This window comes from Eurosta solidaginis, chromosome 1, assembly GCF_040869045.1.
Source record: "Eurosta solidaginis isolate ZX-2024a chromosome 1, ASM4086904v1, whole genome shotgun sequence".
Lineage (NCBI taxonomy): Eukaryota > Metazoa > Arthropoda > Insecta > Diptera > Tephritidae > Eurosta > Eurosta solidaginis.
In genome coordinates, this window is record NC_090319.1 from 45415964 (window position 1) to 45438976 (window position 23013).

Sequence of the window (23013 nt, forward strand, 5' to 3'; positions counted from 1 at the left end):
TAATTTACACACATTCGCATATTTACGTTTATGACCTTACGTATTGATAACTTACCCCATATTGATAAGAGAAATAATCCAAACGCTGACATATTTATTTTTAGTTTCTACTTTTTTTTTGTAGCAAATTTATTTCATTTACTATAAAATGATTGTATTTTAAAAATTTTACGCACAGCGTTAACTACGTTCAATACTTTTAAACGGCGTATTAAATTTTATCGTAGTTATTTATTTTGCAAAAATCAATCGCAACAAATACGATTTAATTTAATCACTTCAAGATGAGATCAAACCGAGCACATTTTATTTGTGTTAAATGAATAAAAATTTCTTTTTGCGCTTTTCACACAATTATTGCTTGGTATATTCTTTCCACTTGTTTTATGTATATATTTTATTTTTATTTGTTTTGTTTTCTGACCTTTTTTCGCTTTATTTATGTAGCTTAATTGATTACCAATCCACTCTGGCTCATTGCAATTGTCTGTGCTATGTTGGCTTATTTTACAACTGTCTGATAACTTTTCCGTTGCGCGCTCGTTTCCGTTTCGCTTTGTGAATCCGTTTTGTACGGTTGTCTAAACACCTTTGCAATGTACAATTATCTAACTGTGCAATCACTAACAAACTAAAGCTACCTATCTCTTCAACTAAAATCCTCACCAAATCAAACCGCATAGTACGGCTTATGATTGTGTGATGAGTTTCTATAATTGATGAGCAATTTGGTGGTATAGACAACATTGTTAACAAAAACAAAAAGTGATAGTGATACAAGAATAAAGCGATAGTCCGCGTCAGCGAGAGCCACAAGCTGTAAAACAATTTAAAAAATATGATTAATCTATTAATTAAGTCTTATATACAAGCCGAAAATTTTTCAAAAAGCATGCGCATCAAAGGCAGAAATAAATATATTGAAAAATAGATAACATGAAATATTAGTCAGTTTGAACTTGACCGCAATGTACAGTTAGTAATTTTAACGATGTCTGTTCAACAAGGATCACAAGCGGGCGTCTATCATACAGATAATAAAATTCATATCTATATCATATAGTTAAATACGGATGAGGGACCAAGAAAGCACATATTCACGGGCGATGTCCCTCAGGGACAGGGATCTGTTATAGGTCCAACGCTTTGGAATGCGATGTATGACGGTGTGCTACACCGGAGGCACGGAAATTGTCGGCAATGCAGATGGTATTGTCGTAATAGCAGTGGCCAAGAAACTTGATCTGCTCCAAGCATTATGTAATGACGCCGTGTGGAGAATAAAGAATGGCTGACGAACATGGGGCTGGAGATGGCTAGCAATAAGACAGAGGAGGTTTTGATGAGTTCATAGCGGACTGTGGATGAGTTAGTCCTAAATATAGGAGATTATCAACTAAATTCAAATCCTTCCTTGAAATATCTAGAAGTAAACATTGACTCAAAACTACCTTTTATGGAGTACTTCAGGACGGTGGGGTAGAAAGTTTCCAGAGTCCTAACGCGAATAATGCCCAACATCGGTGGTCCAGGCGAAGCTACCCGTGAGCTATTATCCAACGTAATCGGCTCGATTATATTATATGCAGCGTCAGTATGGCACGGCTCTAAAATGGTCCACCAAAAAGATATACTAGCAGCCTACCGTATTACTGCTATGCGAATAGCATGTGCTTATCGGCCGGTGTGCGACGACGCGGTCCATGTTTTATCCAGGAAAATCCCAGATCTGGTGAAATGGCCGATCTGTATGTCATTGGTATTACTCGACCATCTGAAGATTCTAAGAAAAGCGCGAGGTCACGAACAATAGTTAGGTGGCAAGAACGGTGAGGAGCGAAAACATATGGTATGAGCGAGAACACGGTGAACTAAATTACCACCTCACACAGATATTGAGCGGGCACGGTGGCTTCAAGGAATATCTACATAAGCGTGGGATAGAGGAGGATCCTTTCTGTCCACACTGTCCCTCCGAATTGGAAAGCGCAGAACATGTAATGTTTCACTGCCCTCGTTTTCACGGCGAAAGACTCTCTGTCCACAGAGTTTTTGGAGAGGAGCCTTCCATTAGGAATTTAGTTCCCCGAATGTGCGGACAAATACATTGTTGGACTGCTGTGAGCAAGATGGCCTTTATAGTTATGATTGATGCATGCTGAAAGGGAGCGCAGAGAAATGATTTGTAGATACTAAAACGGCACTTATATTTGCGCGTTTTTTTTAGTTTTTTTTTTAAACTATATTTATTGTTATTATTAATCATGTGTTCAATGTATATGGGGTATTCCATCCCAATTCGACCAATTTTGAACCCGACCCCTTTAGAATTGGCTGAAAGTTTTTCTTCTTTTTCTAGCTTACGAAAGACGTTTTTCAGAATTTTTTCAAATTTTTTCATCCAACTCAAAAAAAGTTATGAATTAAAAAAAAATAACGGTGTTTTTTTCAAAATGCTATAACTTTTTCAAAAATTGACCGTTTGGGATATTTTTGTTTTTTTAATTTGTTTTTAAATGTACTTTTCGGAAAAAATTTTTAAAGTTTTTTTTTTGTAATTTTTCAGTTTTTCGAGATTTTTCGAATTTCGCCATTTTTTTTTCTCATAAAAAACTTCAATCAATTCTGCAATCATCCTCACTAATCCCGGAGTGGGCCAATATTATTTTTTTAAATTTAAAATTTTTGTTGTATTTTTCAAAAATTGACCGTTTGGGATCTTTTTTTTTTAAATTTGTTTTTAAATGTACTTTTCGAAAAAAATACAAAAAAATTTTTAAAGTTTTTTTTTCAATTAATTAAAAAAAAAAAAAATATCGGCCTACTCCGGGATTAGTGGGGATGATTGCAGAATTGATTGAAGTTTTTTATGAGAAAAACTTAAAAATTACAAAAAAAAAAACTTTAAACATTTTTTTGTATTTTTTCCGAAAAGTACATTTAAAAACAAATTAAAAAAAAAAAAAGATCCCAAACGGTCAATTTTTGAAAAAGTTATAGCAGTTTGAAAACAAAAACGGTGTTTTTTTAAAAATTCATAACTTTTTTTGAGTTGGATGAAAAAATTCTGAAAAACGTCTTTCGTAAGCTAGAAAAAGAAGAAAAACTTTCAGCCAATTCTAAAGGGGTCGGGTTCAAAATTGGTCGAAATGGGATGGAATACCCCATATACAAATGCACGCATTAGGTAATATTTGAGTTGTTTACTTTGTGGGGGGATTTTGTTTATATAGATAGCTTTCATTCAATTTGATAATCAATTTAATTACACATTGTATAATTTAGTATTCAGTAGCTAAAAAAGTAAATGCTTATTAACTTTAGGCTCAATCTGTTATCGGCGAAGTGGGAAACGTTCGGTATTGACAACCATAATACACATTAGGCAAACTCTTGAGCGCAAAGTACTCGTGAAGCCCGATGTGCAAATAAACAGTTGTACGTTTAGGATTATTAAAGACCGCCAAGTGGTTGACGGTAAACCACAACAGAGGTAACTTTACCAGAAACAAACGATTCCGGGATATTCGAGATTAGCTTTGTCATATTCCTTCAGGTAAAACCCGATATTGGCGAGTTATTGTTTTATTATCGGCTTGTTATCGATAGTAGATTATTCAAGTCAAGTTATCGGCTTGTTACCGCTTAGTCGCCGGCTTCTTATTGGTTTATTATGCACGGGCTATGAATGTCCCAAGGATTGTATATTAAATTGTTTCGGTATCTGCTAGCTAATCGATAGCAAATCGTTCAAAAATCTATGACACTCCTTTGAAAAAAAATTAGTAGTAACCCGGTTACAAATCGATAACTTTTCGATAGAAATTCGATAGTTTTTTGATAACATTTCGATAATGAATACATACCTTTTGAACAACAAACCGATAACTCGTAGATGAAAAATCGATAACTCATCGATTGTATTAGTTATCGATAGAAAATTTTTAACAAATCGATATTTCGGATCTATCTCGTCTATTATTTACCCATAGTAAACCTATCCTTTCTTATTTTTTGTTTGCTTTCGTGGAGTGAGGACTCTCCGACTCAATTTCTCTTTTGATTTCCGCAAAAAACCAATCTCCAAAAACCGGACAACTCCTCGTACCAGGGACGGCATTCAGCAAAGCTATGGGTATGCGCGCTTGCTACGTGAGGTCCATTGCTACACTCACGCTAATGAACTAAGTATTTATCTTCTTGTTTGCTCAGAACCATACTGCTGACCATATCCCAGCTAAATTTTTGATAGATCATGCTATTGCTGACACTGCACGGGGATAGGTAACACAGTGTCTTTCTTACTATCCTTGGTTTTGGCCGAAGTGTTTATACTTACGGAGGTGCCGTGTCCTGTGAAAAGTTTTGTCCACCCCAGCAGGTTAGGGGGCTTAGAATATACCCGCGGTAGGTATGCTTGTCGTAAAGGCGACTAAAATACCAAATTGATTCAAGGGGTTGTGTAGCGCAACCCTCTGAAGGCGTTGCCAGCACAATATATAGCTTTTCCAACCCAATTGTCAATCTCACCTACCCGTGGCGAATCCTGTTACTTTAACAGCCGCGGCTCTGGCGACCCCAAGTTCCTCACGGATATAGGTGGTGGGAGGACGGTGTGGCATTGAAGGTTTCATTTGCGCAAACAAAATCGTTCCCGAGTTGGTCGGGCTGGTGCCTTAATGGTGCTTGGTACCGGAACGTACCGGATCTGCATCCGGAAAAGGACCATTAACATCGATAACACTCTCCAAGGCATTCGGGGAGTGTCCTTATCGCTACAACAACAACAAAAACAACAACAGTTTGTCACGCAGAAATCGACCTCCCGGTTTGGTCGCTGCAACTATTTGTTCTGTATTGGAGTTGGTTCCATGGTCCACTTTCTTGCAGTACCACTGGTCCACTGTTGTTGGCTTGATTTAACACGAGAACTCGTTTTAGTGGATGCTCTTTTTGATATACATAAAATATGTATTAATGAGCCATACCTTTGACGCTGATAACTCTAAATCCAAAAGTAAAGGTGTATAAGTTCGGGTGTAACCGAACATTATATACCCAGCGTGAGCTTAAATTGTACATTTCATTTCAGATAAATTACTTTTCTACATAACACGTGGCACCGCCCGTTTAAAAAAAATGTCTCCCCATTTCCTCTTACAATAAAACTTGATAAGTGAAATTTCATTTATTCAAAGCTATTTTTTGCTAAGTTATAGCTTATTATTTTCGTCTACGACCCATTTAAACTTGTTTTATATCTAAGTTGCCGTGGTCTCTAACCGATCCCGTCCATTTTTACTAGAAACATTTTCTGCTATAAGGAAAATATGTGTACACAATTTCATTACGATATGTTAATTTTTCTTCGAGTTATGTCTTCCGAAACATAGAAAATTGCTTAGTCGTGAGAGGGGCGGTGCCACACCCATTTTCAAAAAATTTAGTGTTTTTCAATTTAATGTTATAATTCAATTTAGAAAGTAAAATTCTATTGATACAAAGCTGTTTTTCGCTAAGATATAACTTATTATTTTCGTCTACGACCCTTTTAAAAATCTTTTATATTAAAGTGGGCGTGGTCTTCAACCGATCTCGTACATTTTTTCTAGAAATATTTCCTACTATAGGGAAAATTTGAGTACCCAAATTGCTTAGTCTTAAAACGGGCGGTGCCACGCCCATTTTTTTAAATTTGAAGTTTTTCCTATTTATTGTTATAAATCCACTTGGGAAATGAAATACCATTGATACGAAGCTCATTTTTGCAAAGATAGGCGGCCACCGTGGTGTGATGGTAGCGTGCTCCGCCTATCACACCGTATGCCCTGGGTTCAACTCCCGGGCAGAGCAACATCAAAATTTTAGAAATAAGATTTTTCAATTAGAAGAAAATTTTTCTAAGCGGGGTCGCCCCTCGGCAGTGTTTGGTAAGCACTCCGGGTGTATTTCTGCCATGAAAAGCTCTCAGTGAAAACTCATCTGCTTTGCAGATGCCGTTCGGAGTCGGCATAAAATATGTAGGTCCCGTCCGGCCAATTTGTAGGGAAAATCAAAAGGAGCACGACGCAAATTGGAAGGGAAGCTCGGCCTTAGATCTCTTCAGAGGTTATCGCGCCTTACATTTATTTTTTTTTTTTTATAGCTTATTTTATTCGTTCACGACCCTTTTATAAATCTTTTATATAAAAGTGGGCGTGGTCCTTAGCGGATTTCGCTAATTTTTCTTCAAAGCATTCCTTATAGTAAACGCAACCTCTGCCGAATTTTGTTACGATGGGTTTAACGATTTTTGATTTATGATTAATAATATTTGTAAAATTGATTTTATCATAAGTGGGCGGTGCCACGCCCATTTTCGAAACATTTTCAAATTTGTATCAAGAGTCTCAATAGCAGTCCACATGTCAAATTTCGGCGTGATTACAAAAACTTTCGGTTTTGTTTGGTGATGCAGCTTTTATAATAAATCTGGTTCTTGTAATGACAAACATGTCAGGTCAAAGCCATGCAAAAGAAAATTGCTGGAAGCACCCTCTGCATGGTGCAGAAATTCGGACGAGTGCAATAAAATACCGGCAGTGCCGAATCGTTATCTCCTCCAGAGCAAAGCGGCTGCGAATTCCTCCAGCTTACTGCTTGGTTTCCGTTAAAGCTGAAAGCGCAAGAACCATACCATAAAACATATTTACGACAAAAGCGAGTAAGGATGTTGTGAGAAATCGACTGCTACCTGAAAAATTCTCGACAGTTCATAGTTACCTCCGTTAATGTCTCTACAAAATAAGAATAGTTGAAGCGATTGCATGGAGAGGTCGACTTCTACCAGAGCTAAACACGGTTATTTCTAAGGGATAAAGGAGTTGATAAGCGCAATTCACAGCTTCCGCAACACAATTGGCCTAGGAGGTTCAATGTTGTCTTATTAAATCGCTCCCGAAAGATCGGGCTAGTAGCTTAATGGTGTTGTTACGGGAAGTACCGGTTCTATATCCGTCAAAGGACCATTAACATGGACAACACCCCCAAAATGTTCGCTACAACAACAACAATGGTTACTTCGGTAAATATCTCCACAGAATAGTAAATTTTAAAAAACCGAACCCTCGAAAGCGAGCCCATCACCAAAGCACTCAACTACTTTAAATCAATCAGATCGCTAGATTGTCAGCAAAATAGTACTGAGAAGTCAGTTCGCTTAGCAACTGTCTGCAATCTTTTGCTGCAGGGTTCTGATCGATGTTTGATATTTGGAGCAAATTACCACGGATGTATGTTCGTTCGGCCATCGAGTAGTATCCTTTACGACTAAAAGGTGCTGCGTTGTCTCCACATTATACGTAAGGGGAGCTAAATAATTTTCGAGAACATACCACTGCCCGTATTGCCTTTAGATTTGAAACCATCCGTGAAGATGGCATTGGGCCCGAATCAAGAATAGAGACGTAGTGCCTCTCTGAAGTCCATTACATGACATTGGAATTGAGTCATGTACAGCATCGCACAGAAAAATAAGCAGTGACATAACAGACAGAAAGAGTTCTGTGTATAAAAACATTATCTTTGAATTTTTTCGAAAAAAAACTACTACGAAACTGTGATTTTTACTACGATTTTGCTCTTCCGAAGCAACCAATTTCCTTTTTTCCCCCGATTAACCGTTTCGATGTATTTACGTGCATGTGCTTAAATTGGTTATAAACACTAAACAAAATACAAAATGTGGAGCATAGCAAAATAACAAACGTTGCAGTACGTGCAAATTACAAATCGCTTCTTTTCAATTGCACTATCAGCTCAATTCAGTTTAGCTCGCTTCTTATTTGTGCAGCTCAGCACTTTAATAGCTACCAAACGTAGCATATGTATTTGAACATACATATTTACAAAGAGCTTTACCTATAGTGCGATTAATGCCAGTATCAAAACCTTAGCCGAATTCTTTTGCCGCCGAGTTGCAAAATATCATTTGCCTATAGGGCCACGTGGCGAACTGGTGCAGCAACACGCGGTGGGATGAAGGAAAAGAGGCGCCTACTTCAAAGGAAACCACGTTGGGTAAAAAAGAGTGAGTGTGAAGAGATGACTGGTATGAAGAATCGTCCAAAATTTTACCAAATCATTTGATGGTTGAAGGGTTAAGAGAGGTAATAGGCGACTATAATACCAAATTGATTCAAGGGGTTGTGTAGCGCAACCCTTTCAAGGAGTTGCCAGCGTAATATGTAGCCTTGCCAACCCAATTGTCAACCTCACCTCCCCGTGGCGAATCCTGTTTCATTAACAGCCGAGGCTTTGGAGACCCCGAACTCCAGATGGATCTAGGGGGTGGGAAGGCGGTATGGCACAGAAGGTTGCATGTGGGCATACCAAATCGTTCCCGAGATGGTCGGGCTAGTACCTTTATGGTGCTTGTTACCGGCGCGTACCGCATCTACATTCGGCAAACCGCTAACCCAAAAAGAACAACAGCAACAACAAAAAGTTTGAAAAAAAGGTTTCAAAGCCGCGCAATACTTATTTTAGCAGGAATAATGGTAGCGACCTGCTAACCAACGTAGAGAGTATGCTTTTGTTGGGAAGGGGGCACTTTTCCTCATTGATTCAAAGTGAGTAAAGTGGGGAAATCGATAGCATAACTTTTACAAAGTGACAATGACCACGTCTTAACCATACGCAAAATCCAAAGGAAGACTCACGATAAAAACGCCGGAAAGTTTTTACGACTTTCCAAAATGAAATTGAGCAACCTTACAAGCTCTGTGAGGTATAGGAAAGATCGGTCTGAGCCAAGCACACTTTGGAAAAAGCTCCCTGTCATGCAGTTTCTTTAAGCTAAAGCCGGAGAAGATAATCCTAACAGCAGCTCTAACTCGCATTAGTGCAATCTACTTTAATAGCGCACAAAGGTTGGTGTAAGCTGATGATATTTATAAAATTGGACTTAAAAAATGCGCTTTAGGAAGCTGCATCTTCACCGTTCCCCCACCCAAGGGTGTGGCAAGATGTCGGTAACCAAGGACTGCCAAACCCAATAATCCATGATGATATGCGGATCGTGTCCATCAGCCAAGGGATGTATTATTTGCCGAATATAGATCTAGTACGTTCCAAGACCAAGCACCATTAAGACTGGCAGATTATCTTGGAAACGATTGAATATGACTATATTGAACATTCTTGACCATCCTGCCCACTCTTAATTCCCTGTCCGTGAAGAAATTGGTCGTCTCGCGTAGGGAAGGTTGACTATAGGACTGGGGAAGCTGTGAGCTTAAAAGCGTAGTTCGCAACTCCTTTAATCACGGGCCGTATCGGGAAAGCGATGGGCTTAATACAGCAACCGACCTGCTGCAGTGGACGTTTTTTCCCCCATAATTGCTAATATATAGCTTGTCGGGAAAGAGGCCGTACGAGCAATATGGGTTTCAGAAGAGTTCACGAAGATAAGGGGGTATCGATAGGGAGTATAAGGGAGGAAAAGTAGAGAAAGGTGCAAAGTAGAGAGAGTATGAAAAGGTCAATCGATACGAGCGATAGAGTGCCGCATGCAACCCTCGGTAATGCAATTGATATGAAGAAAAGGCTTTTAACGGAATAAAGGATCAGCGACCAACTGAAAGGAGTGAGTCCGCTTTTAAGGGGAGAAAGAACAGGGGAGGCTAGCCGTTTGGAAAAAATGTATGGGTCTAAAGCTGTACCACAGATATAGGGGCGAGAAAGCAACTACCAAGAAAACTTCAAGGAAGAAAAATAGGGGAAATAGTAGCGATATATCCACATAAAAAGACGGGATGTTTGTGATAAGCTGAAGAAAGGTAACATAACTGCGGCTAGCTTGAAGATATCAAAATGAAGGTAATGTTGAACTCCGACTGTCCATGAAAAAAAAAAAAAATTGCTGGAGCTTGATATAACTCCTATCTCACCAAGGTAAGGACTTGTAATTGAAACGAAGGCAGCTACCCTCCTTTGATTTGGCCTTGTGCTAAAGTAGAGTCAAGTTGGTGGTTTGCAAGAATATCTCAAGAGTATGTATTGTAGAAGGCGTTTTTTGATGTTTTGCAAACTCGATTGTAAGAGATTATAGCTACTGCTTTTATTATGTAGCTTAATATGAAGGCTTAAACCTGTGAGTGGCATGTGAACACAAAGATGTCTATAACAAAGGTCGTAAACTCACGCTATCGTAATCGCTGTAGAGTATGCCAACCAACGAAAAGATTCGAACTTTCAAGAAACACCGTTAATGATACCAAAAACTAAGTACTAATTAGAGATGGTTCTATGATTTTGAAATAAAGTGGGCTACGTTGGTACATCTGGGGGTTTGGCTGTACTATTGGGTTAGCATTTACAGACAAGCGAGTTTGCAAACCCGTATGTATTAGAGGTTTACGCCGATCACTTTATCGGCGGCGGTGTATGTATTAAAGAAAACCAACCATTCGGAAAGATCCTGGGTTTTTGCCTCAAAATCTCGCAGATCGTTCAAAAATTTTCAGGAGTAGCCCCTTGCGGATGGATTGTCCGTCGTTTACTTACTCCAGAGAGGCTATGAAATTAGCCCCGGTCTTTGGAATTGGTACTGCTGCGTCTGCTGAAAAGAAATAGAGATACTTAAAATGGTCACACTTTTGCCTGTATATCTCGAGCAAAGCGTAGTTTCACCTGGGGTTAACTCCTAATAATCGTCGCGAACACAATTTCTTTAAATCATGAGGTCACGCAAAAAGGCGACTTACGGTTGCTATTAATGGTCTATTAATACTCATGACTCTCATGGCACAGGGCGCCTCCAGTTTTTTCGGCTGTTTTTAAGAGCTACAATTCCCGATGTGCGAATAGTAGCAATACCGACCACCAGGCGCTACCACACCTCCTGATATAGGACTGCGACTTCGGACTCATACCTTCGTTGATGTCACTTTCCTAGACGTATAGGTATAGCTCCCAAGACTTAGTAACGGATGTTTTTGTCGCGCAATGCTGCCTAGCTACACCAGAGAAACACCTTGAAACGTTAGGGAGTAACTATTCGGCCAAGGATGTCGCCCTCGAAATCATAAGCAGTCTAAGTAGATGCCATTGCGTAACTCATGGGTGAGAATCGTATAATCGTCGGCGCATCTACATAATTAAAATTTTACACGGACCCTGAATAAAATTTTTAAAATGTAGACCAAAGTTTGCAGACGTTTGTGTTCACAACATTGATTTCAATAGTCTTCGTTAAATCAAAACGATATTTAAGAATGAAAGTCGACCGGTTTTAAGTTGAAAGATGTTAAGTGCTGTTTTCCGGCCTTTTGATATAAGAGCTCATTATGGATGACCGCATAGCTTCAGTTTTCAGACTAGTTCAACTGTTCACTGTTAGGGTAGTAGCACACACGGTCATTATTTCGACTGTCTTGGGAAAGCTTTTGCTTTGAGTGTTCTTCTTGCGAAGGACAAAGCCCCACCTGGTTAATATATGTGCCTATGTATTCACATTTGTAAAAGGAGCCGTAACGTGTAGGTGATATTTAAACTTGGTTGATAAGCTATAATCAATGTGATTCACTCCAAGGAACTAGTTTTGGATAGGGCCACCAACTTTAGGAAATGTTAAACCGGGAGACTTTAGTGTTGAAGGATGAAGAATCAAAATTAACATTTCAGACGCTATTGTATAGTGTCGCAAATAAACAACAGATGTTTGAATGTAAGCCTAGGTGACTTTTCAAACCCTTCTCATGCGTAAATATATCCTCAACTTAAGTATGAGGTAAGAATCAGGATTAAGGATAAAGGATTTTGCATCACTGATTTCGCTTATTCTTTCAGCCAATCGCAATATGAACTTTTTAAAAAAAATCGGCACTTTTTTTTGGTTAATTTTCTTTTTTAACAACTTTATACAATTTGAAAACATGTTCGCATCGGGTCATTTTATTTGAATTCATTATTCATTACTAATTTTTTGAAAAAAAAAAAAAAAAAATATGCAAAGTGAGCATATACATTTATTATATAACTTTTCTTTTAGTGTTTTGTTTTAATAACTTGGTGAATTATTTACTTACTTAATTGGCGCTTAACCGTCTAAACGGTGAATTGGGTAATGCAAAGTCCGTCTTAAGCTGACATCGAAAGCACACGTTTTTTAAAATAACTTTTAAACAGTTAGAAAGAGTTAAATTTCGCAATTAGTTTCTTATAACTGGCAGTGATGCGCATCCGTTGATACCACTTTAGCTCATATCCGACCAATTTTAGACATGAATAATAAATGGCCTAAACAGCCTTAAATGAGTAGAAAATATAGTAACGCGCCGGACGCCGCCGCCGCTGCCGCGCCGATATTTTTGACATTCTGCGGCGGCGTGCCAAAAGCGACAAAAATGGGCGGCGGCGGCGGCGTTTATCGGCGGCGTATATCTCTAGTATGTATGGAGGGGTCACGACAGGTAGAATAATTCAAACAAATTCGGCTTAAAGGCTCTCTGAAGTAAGCAGCGTTTCAACCATGTTATTTTGTGGTTGATTGCTATGCCGCCCGGCCAAAGCATGAACAAACTCTGAAGCCAATTAAACCTTTGCTATTAATTTAATGCAGTGCTCAATTCGATTGTGAACCTTAACTCCCATAACGTCTCTGACCACCTCAGAGGATGTGTTCGAGGAGTTGGGTACAATGAACGAAGCTTAGCTGTATATTTTGGTTTTCGTTCCAGCATGCAGTCTGCCCCGCAACTCTACTAAGAAGGTCCAGCTAATAAGAAGTGGATAGAAACCGCTCCTCTGAGGCTAGTAGCAAAATACCATTTCCGAGGAAAACGTTAAAGGAATTCGTTCAAGACCCGGGGTTTTAGATGATTATCATAGTCAATTGATAGATGAGGAAGTTTCGGTGCTTACTAATTGAAAATCAGCTGTGAAGTTACACAACTCTATAGCACCACTTGATATATTGTGCCATCTAATAAGGGCGCGGGTAGATTAGCGCAGTCAAACCAGGATCGAGTTTAGTCGCCACGAACACTAACTGCATAAAAGTGCGGTATTTATGTAATAGGACCGAGTTGGCGAGTGTGGAGGGTGGGAGGTATAGTTTGGATTAGTTTAGGGAGGACAGTATCGCATATTACTTATATAATATGCGGATCGGTGAGCGGCAACACTTGAGCTCCAAATGTTGGCATTGACGGAGCCGTTTAAGAGAAGCCTCATTAGTGGTATATGCTTTTTTTGTATTAAGTCCGTAACTCAGAGTCAGGTGCTTCCCTCAGGCGCTATTGGCCTATAACGAGACTAAGAAGATTCGATAGTATACTGGCTGTCACTTGCAAGCTATTTGGTAGGACAGAATTGAAGGTGGAGTTGTGCCATCTGGTCACCGTAAGCAGACTTTTGTGCTAGGCACAAAGGCACAGCGGAGGCCCCTTTTTTTTGTGTATACTGCCATATCCATAGCTGAGGGACGGGATGACAGATACTAAGCAAGTCGGCGGACGCCCAACCCTTAGTTCACTGCTCCGCCGACTTCCATAAGAATATTCTTATACTCCGTTATAGTAGTGACCTTTTGCTAGACCTCTCTGCCACCGAAAAAATCGTACATTAGCATTTTGGTTGTTTAACCGCGAGTTTTAGCAGTTCAGCTCTTTATTGTATAATAAAGGAGTGTTATGCTTAGAACATCTATGCCAGTCGTAAAAACGGTGGTATCTCTTAACAAAGCCAGCAAGCGAAGTGAGTCACACCCGAAGGCGTCATCACTTGTGGACTCATACAAATAGAATTCGAGGACCCATTGGACTACTGGCCCTTCGTTGTATACCTAGACCCCTGCTGTTGATCGCATTATGGGGTCTGCCAAATTTTGCGGCAAAGAAAGGGATAAGTTTGGAGGGGGAGGCATTAAGCTTACAAGCTCCTTTATCCTATTGCCACACAAATCGACCATCAGGCAAGGCCAGTGACGAAGCCTCGATCTTTCGACCGAAGAGCTCATCTCCTGCAAATCCAAACAAGTTTCAAATTTTTGAAAACTTTTTTCTTAAGTAGCGCAGCTCATAAACCAATGAAGAATCATAGCTTCTTATTTCATTTCAATTAAATGGTTGTCGGGTGATGCTTGCGCAGTCGTTGTTTGCTGCCTGTTGTCCATCTTGTGTGTGCTGCTGTGGTATGGTGCAGGTAAAATTACAGACGGGTAATACTTATTGCAACGATACGTTACTAAGATGCCCTAAGAGCTTCGACTACCCAAATCAGAATGAAACAATTTAAGCTCAGAAAATCACAAGTACCGAATTTCCATTGTAAATTCAGAAAGTAACAATTCAAAGTTCAGCATTTCCAATTTAAATTCAGAAAATTACAATTCAAGTTCAGAAAATTTAAATTTAAGTTCAGATTTTCTTACTTAAATTCAGAAAGTTAGAACTCGAGTGCAGAAAATTGCAACTTAAGTTCAGAGTATACAACTTAGTTCAAGTTCAGAAAATCCCAATTCAAGCTCAAAATTTTCAAATTAATTTCAGAAAATTACCACTTAAGTTCAGAAAATTGAAATTTAAGTTCAGAACTTCCAATTTAAATTCAGAAAATTACCACTAAAATGCAAAAAATTGCAACTCAAGTTCAGAATATCCAATATTACTACTCAAGTTCTGAATTTCTAACATAAATTCAGAAAGTAACAACTAATGTTCAGAAAATCACAGTTCAAGTTCAGAATTTCCAATTTAGATTCGAAAAATTTGAACTCAACTTCGTGAAATTACAACTTATGTTCAGAATTCCCTATTCAAGTTCAGAAAATTATAATCCTAATACATTGGGTCGCCCAATTTTTGATCGTCGCTTACGTCAGACTGTCCTTAATCTCTTCTGCCAGCTAATACCCTTACAATATATTAAATTCGCCGCTCTAAATAAAATGCTTGCAAACTTTTGAAAACTAATCTTATTCATATTCTTACTTCGTTTTATATTGCGCTACATATACAATCTGCATAATCACTTTTTAATGATGATTTAGTCAGTTCAGTTCTTGCCAATGCGGCCACTCTTTTATGACCTCAAACAGCGCATCGCCAGGGCATTTAGTACTACGCACCTGACGGTGTCCATACAAAGTGTAATCATCTCGCAAATACCCTCTCTCCATGGAATATTTAATAAAGTTCTGAGCGACTTGTTGCATTGGTGCTGGCGGTGGTTCCTCTAAAAAAGATAATGAAAAAAAGAAAAAAAAAAAAAAAACAAGGAAAGTAAGAAAGTCTAGGTTCGGGTGAACGCAAACATAACACACCCAGCTGTGCACTTGAAACGCTGTTGTTGTTTGCTTTGTGTGGTTAATAGTGTTATAAGGCTTCGCAATAATACTTGTGGATCTATTCTGAACTCATTTTCGTTCAAAAGAAGCACAAAGGATACAGAGGCTACCACTAATGAACTTAAGCGGGTAAAAATACAGTTCAACAGTTGTAGCTGAAAAAAAATTTGTATGCCAAATTTCGTTCGGATGGCAGATTTTTGTTCGACTTATGGCATTAAAAGTATTTTCGAAAGATTAAAAAAAGGGGCGGGTCACACCCACTTTAAACATTTTTTTAAGTTTTGTTTTTAACTTAACCATAACTTTTTATTTATACCACTACTGCAATAGAATATCAGTCAAATGTATTTAAATGCCATAGAATTATTTGTTAACCTTTGTTAAGGTTAGACCATTAGGAACAGTGGGCGTGGTGTTTAACCGATTTTGATTACACTGTATCACATATTCCAACCTTTTTTTTTGCACCAGAGACGCCAATATGAAATTCCTATGTAAAATCACTCCCTGATTCTGAAAATCAAGGTTATTTTAAATTTTATGGTAAGGTTTTTGAGATATTTACGAATTACCGTTATTTCAAAAAAATAAAAAATTAGGTCCACTTAATCATATATATCTCAAGAACGTTTGAGTAATTCCAAAACGGTTTGAAGCTTTTAAAATGTAATAAAATTTGCTATAAACTGTGCATACAATACTTTTTGCTAGGCCTTGCAGATTCAAAGATAACGAAAAATAATTACGGATTTTTTCAAAATTTTTTTAAAAATATACAAAAATTTGTATTTTGCGAGGAAGGATCTCGAAAATTTTTTATTTTTTTGCGGATTTTTTTTGTTTTCTCTCTCTTAGCTCTGTTTTTTTACAAAAAAAAAAAAAATAAGCTTTCATTCAAAAAAATCGATGGACTAATACAAAAGTTATAAGCATTCAAGTAAATATATCCATTTAATACTTAAGTACCCTGCTGGTAGTTTGTATTCGTATATCAGTGAGTTACCGAATATTAATAGGTACTAGTAGGGTACTTAAGTATTAAATGGATATATTTACTTGAATGCTTATAACTTTTGTATTAGTCCATCGATTTTGTTGAATAAAATCTTGTGTTTTTTGTAATAAAACAGAGCTTAGAGAGAAAACAAAAAATCTGCAAAAAAATAAAAAGTTTTCGAGATCCTTCCACGCAAAGTACACATTTTTTTATATTTTCACAAAAAAAATTGAAAAAATTAGTAATGATTGTACGTTATCTTTGAATCTGCAGGGCCTAGCAAAAAGTATTGTATGCAGAGTTTATAGCAAATTTTATTACCTTCTAAAAGATCAAACCGTTTTGGAATTGCTCAATTCGTTCTTGAGATATATATGATTAAGTGGACCTAATTTTTTATTTTTTTGAAATAACGGTAATTCGTAAATATCTCAAAAATGTTACCATAGAATTAAAAATAACCTTGATTTTCAGAATCAGGGAGTGATTTTACATAGGAATTTCATATTGGCGTCTCTGGTGCATTTTGGCTGTAAACCAGTGTTATCTTCACTCAATCTATATACATATGTAGTGTGGCAAGGATAGTTCCTCTGTCAAATATCTATGTAATATCTTTAACAGGTTTTGATTTACGTCTTGCTAAACTTCAAAATTTTCTTCTTCTAAATGTGGGTGGTGCCACGCTCATCTACCAAAATTTTTTGAAATTTATGCTTTGCGTCATAAAACCAAACCACGTACTAAATTTCATTAGCTCAGAGGTATTCGTTTTTGTTTTATCTAATTTATTCCATTTTTCAAAATTTTCCATATCGAAAAAGGCGTGGTTTTTTTTATTTATTTTATTTTATATTTATATTATTATTATCGCATGATTTCGCTCATTTTACCAATCTATTCTGGGTCCAGATAAGCAAGCATACTGAATTTGGTGAAGATATCTTGATATTTGCTCAATTTATCACGTTAACTGACGGACAGACAGACGGACGGATGGACATTAATCAAAATGTTTTTGCGATACTGATGATTTTCATACATGGAAGTCTATATCTATCTCCTGTACAACCAAACGTTATCCACTCAAAGTTATAATATCCTGTGTACAAGTACAGCTGGGTATAAAAATAATACAGTCCGTCATAAATTTTGTTATAATGATTTTGTCATTTATGCATCCACACTATGAACCTTCACGTACAACAAACTTACCCATAAAATTACCAATTAAGAGTAGACCAATACTGCGGCTATTGTAGTTGGGTGCATGTGCACCCACTACTCCATAACCACGCCCCTCATAAACGTTGCCGTCACCACCTACAGCAAAACTGTAACCAATATCCGTCCAACTATGGCTGTTCATATGAAAATTTTGCATGGAACGCATTGATACCTTACAGGCATCCATTGTCCGGCAAATGCCCGGTCGATCGGAATGATGCAGTATAACAAATGATGCAGGAATTGTAAAATTGGTGATGATTTTTGGTGGGCGTGCACCCCATTCGTTGCGCGTGATTAAGCGCCAGTCACGTGTATATCCTAATATTTGATTAGTTGATGTTGTTTTTGCTGTTGTCGCATTGTTCACATTTGCTGCTGTAAAGTAGTTGGGTATAACACTGGCATTGGCTTCCTTTGTACCTAAATGTATGTGATAAGGGTTGAGGGGAAATGAAAGAACAAACATTTTTGGTTAGTGATGTTTAGAACCAAATCATAGATATTATGCACTATTTCATTAAAAACACGTTTTCGAGCTTTCAACAATAACTGTGCCCATAGTTCACTGGTAAGTTTGCTACAAAAACAACTGCGCATATACAGCAGCGAACATGAAAATGGCAGTGACAATTTATTTTATTAAATTTTGTCATTTAAATAATCTTTTTTATTTTCGATATTTTTATAGTTCTATGAATTTTGAAGATGAACTACTGCAAAGTAATTTTAAAAATGTTTCGAGAAAATTCGAAAATTAAAAAAGTTTTATGAAAAATTCGAACTTTTTTTAAGTTTCAGGTTTTTTCAATAGCGCAATTTGTAGCCCAATCAATTCTTACAAACCCATCTCGAAAACGTTTTCGAAAAAATTCTACAATTCCAGAATATTATACAAATATTTCAAAATATTTATTTGGATTTTTCTAAATTTTGTGAAATTGTTGTTTGTACCCGACAAAAAAAAAAAAAAATTAAGTGAAAAAAATCAATACAAGTTTTATGCGACCTATAATTTGCACTTCGTTAGACTAAAATTGATCGGGCTCTAAAATTTTTATCTAAATTTTTATTAAATTTTCTATTTTTTTTTTTTTTTGAAAACGTTTTTGAGATCGATTGGTATAGTTTCTGTTTCAAAATTCATAAATAAAAAAAGATTTTAATTTGCGAAAATTTATATAAATTGTCACTACAATTTTTTTGTTCGCTGCTGTATGTCAATATGTGTGTTAAGCGGCAAATACACGACACGAACATTTCCGCGAACATTCCCGTTATGTCATGTTTCTGCGACCTTTTCTGTCGTGTATGGTGGTGTTTGCCAGTTCGCGCAAATGTTCGCCAAAAATCAAAATATTTTAATTTTTGGCGAACATTTGCGCGAACTGTTCGTTCGTGTATGGCGAAATAGCTCATAATCGTAGTAATTTCTGAACGGAACAGACGTGCGCGGAAAAGTAAAATAGACAATAAAAAATTTCTGAGTGAATTTATTGAAATGTATAAATCTTTGCCATCATTGTGGCAAGTAAAAAGCAAAGATTATTTCTTTTTTTTTACGCTTAATTGCCACAACGAGCAATATTGCTGCAGCACAATTGTTGTCCGTATTCACCGCTGTCTGAAAGAGAACTAATGTTCGGCCAAAAGTTCGTATGGTGTATGGCCAAAGCTGCGAACAAGATTGCGGAATGTTCGCGGAAATGTTCGTGTCGTGTATTTGGCGCTTTAGACTGGGTCGATTTATTAACCGATATCGCGCAAAAGCGGCAAAAGGCTGCCCATATCCGTGACACCTCCTTAGCATCCGGAGAGCGCTCTTGCGTTTGCAAAAACAACTATTTCTTTCTGGCGACCACACCAACCAATTTTCTATTCCGCTCTCTCTCTCAAAGTACTCCCCTCTTACTTTGAATTTTCATTCCAATGTTCCTTTGAATATATCATTCCTTGTACAATATTTAATGGTACATTAATTGGAATATTGAGTCCAAACTTGGGAAGCTGTTTATATACACACAATAGGGTGGGTCGATTTATATGGATATTGCGCCATCGATTTTTCGATAGGGTTTGGGCTCAGGAAAAAAAGTTCTACTACGCATACCCAAAAAAATAATTTTCGAGCCTGCGAAATTTAATTTTTTTGACTTTTATGACTTTTTTCGACTTTGATTTTTAAGGTTTTTTTCATGACCTACTAAAAAAATTTTCATTTGATTGTAAAATTTTCATGTATACCCTGGCCGACACAAAAATGTCCGCTAAAAACGTTGGCGATAACAATTTTTTGAAAAAAAAAAAAAAAATATTTTTAGCGGACATTTTTGGGTCGGGTTGTATACCCTACAAATGAAAATTTTTTAGTAGGTCATGAAAAAAATTTTAAAAGTCAATGTCGAAAAAAAGTAAAAAAAAGAGATTTCGCAGGGTCGAAAATTATTTTTTTGGGTATGCGTAGTGGACATTTTTTTCCTGAGCCCAAATCCTATCGAAAAATCGATGGCGCGATATCGGTTAACTTTCGTCCATACAAGTCGACCCACCCTATTGTGTGTATATAAACAGCTTCCCAAATTTGGACTCAACATTACAATTAATGTATCATTAAATATTGTATAAGGAATGATATATTCAAAGTAACATTGGAATGAAATTTCAAAGTAAGAGGGGAGTACTTTGAGAGAGAGAGAGCGGAATAGAAAGTGGGTTGGTGTGGTCGCCAGAAAGAAATAGTTCTTTTTGGGAACGCAAGAGCGCTCTCCGGACGCTAAGGAAGTGTTACGGATATGGGCAGCCTTTTGCCGCTTTTAAGTCACATAGACTCTTATACTAGGGTCTTGTAGTATTAGCCCCAATTCCCCGAAAACGATTTCTCGATCCTTCGAACCTTCGACTCTGTCGCTCTTAGTCGGCTCCTATGACAGTTAAGTGCCCACTGTAATTAAGAGCGGCAGTCCATGAAGAGTTTCATTTCTTACCGAGTGTCCGTTTTAGAGAAAACAGTTCGCCATCATCATTAAGTTGCGCTTAACCATCTAAACGGTTTTGGTTTTCTCGAAAAAAAGTCACGCATTCCTTTTTAGCGATAGGTGACGTCAATTCAGAGCATCAACTCATTCTCTATTTGCTACTCTCACCTCAATGAAAGTTTATTTCTTCCCTTTGCTGCCAAATTCTAATGTCAGTAAAGAACACTATTAGACATCCATTCGTATAATATTGCTTTGAAATGAAGCCTTTAGGGTTTTTAGTATAGGAAGCAAGTACAAGTCTTCTTTCATTTGCTACTTTCAATTAAGTGGACGTCCCTCTTCCCCTGCTTTCAAATATTGATGCAGAAAAGAATACCTTTTGAGTTGGAGCGCCTTTTTTCATTCTCAGAACATGATCATGCTTTCGAAGCCTTTGGGCCTTTATTCATTGCACCATGGTCATGCTTGCTTAAAGCTCATAAAATCCGTCATTTAATTTCCTTCGATATACATCGTTGTCATCACGAAGCATTTTTCTCTCGTTTTCAATACCGTCTATGATTCTGATCCATAAAGTGTGATTTTTGTTTGTCCACTCAGTCTTTATCTTTTAGTTACATACTCACTACAAAGTAACATTTGTGTGCAAATATGATTCTTTATTTGATTTAAAATCTGACATTGCTTTTCTGGTAAAGTTGATCTATAGATAGACGAAGTCCTTCATAGTCTCGAACTCACATCCTTTAACTGTGACTTGACTGACAAGGTGCCAATTTACGGATTCTTAATTTGATGATAGCAAATACTTCGTCTTCTCTTTCCTACTACACTCTGTGTTTTTGCAAGTCAAGGGAGGAATAATGCGACCAACATAGTTACTTAAACTAAGAGGTTTTAAATCTCAAGCTAACATCACTTTCCAAAATGCTTGCTGGGTATACACGCCCACACAAACACTATCAACTAAAAATTACCTTATTTGATTCATGGCATTTTGAAAGTTGGATTGTTTGTAAATGCAATATAACTCATAATTAACTCACCTAAAAACATAGCCATATTGCTGGCCAACATCAAAATAAACATCACCTGCAGCTGGTGTGTCAAAGTTCGATATCTTGTCAGCCACATACACGTCCTTTGATCTTTTATTGAATATGTAGCTTGTGAATGGTGCATGTCTATTGTCCTTAATAACTAGAATAACTTTTAGTTGATGCTTGTTGTTGTTTCTGTATTTTTGGTGCTTTTTCTGTTGACTGAGTTGGTGCAGTGATTTCCCGAATCGTATCAATTGTTGCTACGCTCGATAATTAGCCTCGTAGTAGTTGTTGTTGTTACTGCTGATTCACTTTCGCAACTATCTTGCATTAATATAATTCTATTATCCCGTGTGTTGTTGCTTTGCATATTATCATAATAATTCCGTTGAAATGCCACTTGCACTCATGTCCGCTATTAATTGATAACTGAGCTTTGAGATTTTCGTTTATCAACTGAAAATTGTAATTTTTGTAAATGGATGTACTCTCTCATATTTTGTGTGTTTGCAGGTTGGATGAAAGTGCACAGTGTGCCAGTTTTCGTTTAAAAAATAAAATTAAAGAAAAACAAACTTTTTTAAAAATAAGCTTTTATTATTGGTTAATAAAATTAACTAAAAAGTAAAAAATAAATTAACTGTAAAAAACTATAACACTTTATAAGTTCATTGTAACCTTTAACGATAATTAGGCTTCCTCGTCTGCGACAAAAAAATTCCATACTGTACATAATTATATATTTTTAACCTTAAAACTTTACACCTCAATTATTAAATCTTACAGTTTATATCACAGTCCTAATTGTTCTAATAAAAGCGTTACAAAGAACTTATAAAGTGTTATATTTCTTTACACTCAATTTATTTTTTACTTTTTAATTAATTTTATTAACCAATAATAAAAGCTTATTTTTAAAAAAGTTTTTGTCTTTAATTGTATTTTTTACTTTTTAGTTAGTTTTATTAACAAGTAATAAAAACTTGTCCTTAGAAAAGCTTTTTTCTTAAATTTAATTTAATTTAAATATCATTTTTTTTAATTTCTAGTAGGGTAAAATATTGTTTAAATTAGTTATGTAATCTTTACTTAGTTATTTGTAACGTTTCTCATCCTATCCATTTCTTTTAATGTATCAACATTACAAACAAGGTTTCTTCGAGTTCTTCGATTCGAAGACCTGCTAAAGACCTAACCCGGCTCAAAGCCACATAAGCTTGACCAGCAGCTAATAATTTGCAGCCTAGATAAATAACAGCATGATCTACAGTAGTTCCCTGCATTTTGTGCACAGTTGAAGCTCACGACAAGACAATCGGGAGCATTCTTTTTTCAGTTGTGCCGCGATTAAATTTAGAAGGAAATTGAACTGATTTAGGCTGTATTATGTGAACGCCATCGTTACCAAAGTCTACGCAAACCGATGGTATATCGTTA

At 36.9% G+C, this 23013-nt stretch overlaps 3 protein-coding genes across 4 annotated transcripts in view; 1 reads left to right on the forward strand and 2 right to left on the reverse strand.

Moving 5' to 3' along the window:
• Positions 1-693, reverse strand: part of LOC137252761 (peptidoglycan-recognition protein LB-like) — a 122270-nt gene extending 121577 nt beyond the window's left edge. Inside the window, exon 1 of the mRNA XM_067788870.1 lies at positions 56-693. Coding sequence (XP_067644971.1) covers positions 56-92 — 37 coding nt within the window. The 5' untranslated portion in view covers positions 93-693. The remainder of the gene's footprint in view (positions 1-55) is intronic.
• The window catches only part of LOC137252734 (trichoplein keratin filament-binding protein), a 310267-nt gene that overhangs the window by 154357 nt on the left and 132897 nt on the right, over positions 1-23013 (forward strand). The window lies entirely within an intron of this gene.
• Positions 703-22032, reverse strand: LOC137252749 (peptidoglycan-recognition protein SB1-like). 2 transcript variants are annotated; one of them, XR_010953658.1, is made up of 4 exons: positions 21580-22032; positions 17544-17978; positions 14973-15216; positions 703-817 (listed from the first exon to the last, which is right to left on the reverse strand). XR_010953658.1 is itself a non-coding variant. In XM_067788848.1 (3 exons), the coding sequence occupies exons 1-3, from the start codon at positions 21713-21715 to the stop codon at positions 15032-15034; spliced, it is 756 nt and encodes a 251-aa protein (XP_067644949.1). In that variant the 5' UTR covers positions 21716-22032; the 3' UTR covers positions 14939-15031. The 2 variants fall into 2 exon arrangements, 1 of the variants encoding a protein (XP_067644949.1); XM_067788848.1 differs by lacking the exon at positions 703-817 and having other exon boundaries at positions 14939-15216.

Bases quoted from the DNA above. Each gene is read 5' to 3' on its own strand.
- LOC137252749 (XM_067788848.1), bottom strand. From the start codon at position 21,715: ATGCACCATTCACAAGCTACATATTCAATAAAAGATCAAAGGACGTGT. The intron at 17,979-21,579 runs GTGAGTTAATTA...ACATACATTTAG, and splicing joins CAATATGGCTATGTTTTTAG to GTACAAAGGAAGCCAATGCC. The intron at 15,217-17,543 runs GTAAGTTTGTTG...TATCTTTTTTAG, and splicing joins CTTAATTGGTAATTTTATGG to AGGAACCACCGCCAGCACCA.